At 41.0% G+C, this 6,734-nt stretch overlaps 1 protein-coding gene across 1 annotated transcript; it reads left to right on the top strand.

Moving 5' to 3' along the window:
- Nucleotides 1-2,817, top strand: CER1 (cerberus 1, DAN family BMP antagonist). Its single transcript, XM_080988439.1, has 2 exons — nt 1-496; nt 1,690-2,817. Exons 1-2 carry the CDS (start codon nt 2-4, stop codon nt 1,981-1,983), a joined length of 789 nt encoding a protein of 262 aa, XP_080844565.1. The 5' UTR covers nt 1; the 3' UTR covers nt 1,984-2,817.
- Nucleotides 2,818-6,734: the final 3,917 nt, after the last annotated feature.

Raw genomic sequence — 6,734 nt, 5'->3', positions numbered from 1 at the left:
CATGTTTTTGTTGTTGCTCCAGATGATGCTGCTTTCATGGCTTGGAACAACAGAGCAAATGGCTGTACTGCAAAAGAAAAGGAGATTTCTACACCTCCTGCCTCAAGACAGAGATACGCTAGTGAAATATCTAAGGGGCCAAGAAGGAACTCTGGCAGATACTGGTTTGTTTGGGACACACCTCTTGGCAGAAATGGAGGGCGAGAGGCAAAATGGCCCAGAGGTGCCTAGGTTTCTTTTGGCCTATAAAGATAGACATGCCACTCAAGATTTGGGAAACAGAATTTCTTCCACAAGTGCATCTCCAGAGAGAACGCAAAACGCTCCTTGCCACCCTCACAGGAAAAGGGAAGCAGAACTGCCCTTCAGGAAAGATGCCAAGAAGTTCTGGGACCTTTTCATGTTGAAAAGCAAGTCACGGTCTGATGTGATTGTCCTTCCAATCAAGACAAATGAAATGTATCAGGAGACCTGCAGCACCATCCCATTCTCTCAGGTAAAGTTAAATCTTAAAATCAGTACTTAACCCAACTCTCCTTCTATATACTTAGGAACATCCAGTGACGCTACTATTTGCATTGCAACTTTAATTTGCAAAATGGTTCACACACACACCCATAGTAACCCTGTGAGGCGGGCCATTGTTTTCCAGATTTACAGAAGTGCAAGGGCTGATTTGCCCATGGTCTTATCAGTGCAAAATTTGCTTATAGAAGCAAAAAACATTATAAGTGTCTGTGCCAGAGACAGCCTGTAGCTTTGGGCGGCTAAAAAGTTTCGTTGCAATAACCTGTTTGTTTATTTGTTCTAGTTACAAGTAGGTAGCCGTGTTGGTCTGCTGTAGTTGAAACAAAATAAAAAAATTCCTTCCAGTAGCACCTTAGAGACCAACTAAGTTTGTAATTGGTATAAGCTTTCGTGTGCATGCACACTTCTTCAGATTTGGTTTGTTTTTGTTTGTTTTTATAAAAATTTACAAACACTTGGAAGCATGTCAATGCTTCAGGTGCATGATTCCCATTTTATACGATGGAAGTTTCAGAAAACAATATACAGTGCTAGATTTTAGAGCACAGGAATGTATGTTTCTGCCTTGAATTTATTTTCATTTTATTTATCTGAGCTATTTCTATACCACTTAATACTTGACATTTCTAAGCGGTGTACACAAAAATGATAAAAAACCATACAGTGGATAAAATTATATATATATATATATATATATATATATATATAACCAGAAACTCTCCTAAAATGCCTGTTGAAATAGAAAAAGGGCCTATTCCCACCCACCCACCCCAGTAATTGTAGCAGCAAATATAAAAAGTGACTTAATTTTTTTTTAAAAAAATGTAATTCTGTATGAAGATAATGGTTTTATATGGAGCTGATGTAGCAAACTAGTTGAGTGCCTGAGAAATGTGCTTACAAGCCCTGGCTCAAATCTCTGTTTAGCTGTGAACTCACTGGTAGTCAGATGGAAAGCCACTATTTCTCACTCCCCTATTTGTAATATGGAAATAATATTACTGGCCCACTACAGAGTGTTGATCTAAAGACTCCTGAGATACGTTTTGAATAATGCCTTCATATTTCAAAAGTATTCCATATGATTCCATTTCTTGTATTTATCTGCTGTCTAATGAAGTGCCATAGAATGTGCTTTAACAGCGGTGCGCTTTCTTTCAGAGCATTGCACATGAGAACTGTGAGGATCTGGTGGTGCAAAACAACTTGTGCTTCGGCAGGTGCAGCTCTTTTCACGTTCCTGGTCTTGAAGATCGCCTTTACACCTTTTGCTCGCACTGCTTGCCCACCAAGTTTTCCACGGAACGTTTGGAGATGAATTGCACAACCGCTGCTCCTGTAATCAAGGTCGTCATGATCGTTGAAGAATGCAAGTGTGAGGTTCAGAAAACAACAGATCTCAAAATGGGATTTCTGCACTCAGATCTGCATGCCAATGTGTATGAACAAAACTGAGCCTTTCAAAACGAACTTTTCTTAGTAGATTTTTATCACTGGCGAGAATAGCCAGGACTTCAGTTTAATGCCAACACAACATCTTGAAGAAGCCTCTGGTACAGTTTGTGCAAGTGTAAGAGAGTGAGTGAGTGAGTGAGTGAGTGAGTGAGTGAGATAGAGATTCTCCACACATGAGATTAAAGATCAGCTACTACTATAGGTGCCCTTTACCTGTTTTTAGGTGCACACCACAGTTTTTCATGTCTGTAATTGTGATTTCTGACCGAAATTATGTCTCAGTTTATTTATTAGGTGCACATATACCCAGTTAGTTCAGCTGCACTCTGGGCACAACAATGCAGGAATGTGTTCAGGATTGCCTCTTAACTGATGGAGCCAACTAATTAATTATCAAACTGAAAAAAGGGGGGATTCTTTCTATGCAAATCTTTCTGAGCACTCATGGGCAATAATACCTTGTCAATCCATTTATCCTTATGTCCTTAGTTCTCTGAATAAAGCAACCAGAACTCAGTTTTCCTAACCTTTCATTACCAAAAAAAATCCCATCCGGATCAAAGGGAATTTTCAATACTGAGAACTTGACGGATTGGGCCCTAACTGTGAATACGCACCATTTAGAAAGGAGGTATAAAGAGGAAAACAGCAGCTGTAGTAATTGTTAATTAGATTAGTGCCTTAGCTTTTGGGGGTGAGTGTTTAATTAACCCAGCAATGATCAGCTGCATGTAATTAACACTGTATTCTGTTATATCAAGGATGTGTTAATTGGATCTGATTTTCAGAGTCAACTTCCATATTCAGAGCAAGTTGAGCCCAGGTGCTAACGGAATATTGCTCCAAAAAAAAAAAGGAAGGAAGAAAAAACAAATTCAAGCCAGAGGACAGTGGTCTTGTATACACCCCAGGGACTGTTAACTGTAGTCACAGGGTAACTGTTTCTGTAAAGTTCCCTTTGCTTTTAATTTGTCATAGTGTTCTATTTTATTTTACAGGATTTTCAGAGCTATTCCTAATTGGGGGGTGGGGGAGGAGGACAGTTTCCAATTATTGCAATGGTGCATCTTATACAGAGACTGTTAACTTTAAGACTTTTTAAATGAAGTTAATTGTCAGCCCCTAGAGTACACTTTTTCTCTGCGTTAGAATATCAGATTAATCACCACGAATACCTGCACAGTTTCACAATGCCAGTAAAGTTTAATCAACACTGTGTTCCATGGGTTTTTTATTTTTGGTTGCTGATAGAAGAGGTTCAGTTGGAGACAACTGTAACACCTTGAAACTTTGAAGCCCTTCCCAGGAGCACAAAACCCTTTCAATGCCATTTAACTTTTATTTTAGCCATTGACACTGAAAGATCCACTGCTTGCAAGTTAATAAAAGTAGAATACTAATAATATAATTATTCAGGCCCTTTTTGTTATCAGCAACATATTAAAATTGACCATTTTGTCCATTATTAGATTTACCTGTTAATAGCTTCAAAGCATATACGATCTTGCTTTGTGGAAAAAGTTGGTAACTAGATGGTATTGCTTCTTTTAATGCATATATGTTAATAATTTAGGCTGCAGTCCTAGGAACTATTCATCTAAATTCATGTGTATGTGACTCTAGTAACATGAGTGGCTAGCTGGCACCATGGATAGTGTTCTAATAAACCTCTAATAAACCTTAGGACATATTCACATGTACAGTTGTATCATTGTGTGTCTCGTCACTTGATAGTTCTAAAGGGAAAGGGACCCCTGACCATTAGGTCCAGTCGTGACCGACTCTGGGGTTGCAGCGCTCATCTCACTTTATTGGCCAAGGGAGCCGGCATACAGCTTCCTGGTCATGTGGCCAGCATGACTAAGCTGCTTCTGGCGAACCAGAGCAGCGCATAGAAACACCATTTACCTTCCTGCCGGAGTGGTACCTCTTGATCTACTTGCACTTTGGCATGCTTTAGAACTGCTAGGTTGGCAGGAGCAGGGACCAAGCAAAATGGGAGCTCACCCCATTGTGGGGATTCACATATTGCTAAATGCATATGTTTGGAGTGAAAAGCTCATGTGGAGGTATGCATATTAAAGCATGGCAGGAAAAAAGGTGGAGATTCTGGTTTACAGATCATGCCTTAAAGGCAATGGAAGGACCAAAACCTGCTTTAGCATTGCAAAATATCCTTCTGGTGTAGGAGGCTTATAGAACAAAGTGCTATCCCTTCTTTTGCAGGCTGCCTCCATAAGAGAGCATCAGCTGCCGCTACACATGGCATGATTTTAGCATGCTGATTTAATATTTACAGAGTGCCAATAAAATTTTTATGACGACAGCTGGTGGTTCCTGTGGTAATTTATAAACAACAACATAACACAGACATCAGGGAACTCCCGAGGAAGGTTCTGCATGGCTGTACAATATTTAGGAATATCAGACACAAGGTTGTTTCTCCAAACACGGAAAGGGTTTTTGTTTTTGTTTTTTTCTCCTTTGCTTTGCAGGTTTTTAAGGATCATTGCAGAATGCATTGCTGAAAGACTTTCTGCAGCTGAACTGCACAGTTCAAACTTAACTTTGTAGCACTCAAAAGTCATAATACATTCATGCTTTCTCTCTCGAGGGCTGAAACAGCAGGTGTGTTTTAAGAAACAACCTGTCTGTTGACTTACAGAATACAGAGTCTGTATTCTTCCTATACTGTACCAGATTTTCACAGGCCTGTTTGTGGACCTGATAAGCCTGCAATTTCATTGTGGTTGGACATTGCCGGATTTACGTATAAGCTAAAGAAGCTATAGCTTAGGGCCCCACTCTCTTGGGCCCCCCAAAAAAATTAAAGGAAAAAAACTGGGTGTACATTTCCAAAATATAAGATAAAAAACAAATAAAATAAAACTTAGATTCAGCAACAGTGCTTTGTGTTGTGTAATTTAAGCAATGTGCCCCGCCTGCTATCTTGCTCCCTAAAATATCACATATAAAGGGCCGCATTACCTTCAGTAGCTTAGAGCCTCATCAAACCTAAATCCAGCCCTGTGGTTGAAAGACCTATTAAACCTTCCAGGCAAGTTAATTCCCTTCCAGGAGAAGCAGAATTTCTCAGCGCTCCAACTGGTAAACCCAGTTGGGACTGAGTCTTGCTCCAGCAAGGGTCAATGTCACAAGTCCTTTTCCTTCTCAAGCCCTTTTTAAAATCAGCAGAATAAACGTTTTATTCTGTTGTATTTCAGCTTCCCCCCCCTTTGGAGGCCCCATTTATGATGCTGGGGTGCATGGCACCTACAATTAACACCACATCACCCCCCACTGCCATCCCCCAAGCAGCATGGTTATTAGAGAGGACAAAGTTGTCACTTCATGTAACTAGTGCCAAGGAAGTGTGTGGAAAACAAGATTAAATCCTCTCATTCACAAAGAGAGGCTCATAGTCTGTCTAACCTTCTGGTTCCTACTTTGTACTGAAGACCACCAGGCTCAACAAGATTGCAAACAGCCTGGGCATGAAGCATCTCATTATTATTATTATTATTATTATTATTATTATTATTATTATTGCTTTGAACAGCGAAGACTGCCATATCCTTTAAAAGCACTATTCCACTATTTTTAAAAGCCAGCTTCATATTTTCCATTTTGTGAGACAAACTTTTTTTCTCCACAGCCATTGAAATACATAATTCATTCTGAAGTTGTAGCTTTTCCAGAAAGAAAGAAAAGTGAAATTTTCCAGTGTCCTAAATCAATAGAGATCTTATGAAGTGTGCTTCTTTCACTTGAATTTGGTGAAGAAATGTTTTTCTTAGATGCTAATTTTATATGAAGTGTAAATATCTGAAAAGTTATTCCATTAGGCAGAAGTCGTTGGACTGAAAGTGTACAGTACTTAGTTTGATTTTGATGCCATGTTCAAACCAGTTCAAAGCTTGAAGCAAACTGTCAACGGACAAATTTTAACATGTCGTAAGAGCTGTGTAGGGAAGCAGATGGTGCTGTGGGTTAAACCACAGAGCCTACGACTTGCTGATCAGAAGGTCGGTGGTTTGAATCCCCGCGAGGGCTGAGGGGTTTAGATGATCATAAATTGACTCAGTAAGATATGAACAAGCCTTTTGCCTGCTCTTGCAACCTCTTCTCTCCTCCTTTTCATAGCATGCAGTGATTAAACATGGAAGTCTCCAATTAACCACTGTTACCCTACTGGTGTGGGGACGTGGGTGGCACTGTGGGTTAAACCACAGAGCCTAGGACTTGCCGATTAGAAGGTCGGTGGTTCAAATCCCCGTGACGGGGTGAGCTCCCGTTGCTCGGTCCCTGCTCCTGCCAACCTAGGAGTTCGAAAGCACATCAAAAGTGCAAGTAGATAAATAGGTACCGCTCCGGCGCGAAGGTAAACGGCGTTTCCGTGTGCTGCTCTGGTTTGCCAGAAGCGGCTTAGTCATGCTGGCCACATGACCCGGAAGCTGTACACCAGCTCCCTCGGCCAGTAAAGCGAGATGACCGCCGCAACCCCAGAGTCGGTCACGACTGAACTTAATGGTCAGGGGTCCCTTTACCTTTTAAGAGCTGTGTACATGAGAAAGGGCCAGTCTAGCTGTGACATTCTGGATTAGTTGTAGTTTCCGAGTCACCTTCAAAGGTAGCCCCACGTTGAGCATTACAGTAGTCCAAGCGGGAGATAACCAGGGCATGCACGACTCTGGTGAGACAGTGCACAGGCAGGGAGCCACAGAGAGGTTGTTTTCAGGAGCAGCATGTGA

Source organism: Podarcis pityusensis (genome assembly GCF_964106645.2).
Source record: "Podarcis pityusensis genome assembly, chromosome: 17".
Taxonomy (NCBI): domain Eukaryota; kingdom Metazoa; phylum Chordata; class Lepidosauria; order Squamata; family Lacertidae; genus Podarcis; species Podarcis pityusensis.
The sequence above is the reverse complement of the archived record's forward strand: the minus strand, read 5'-3'. Positions and strand labels throughout refer to the sequence as shown.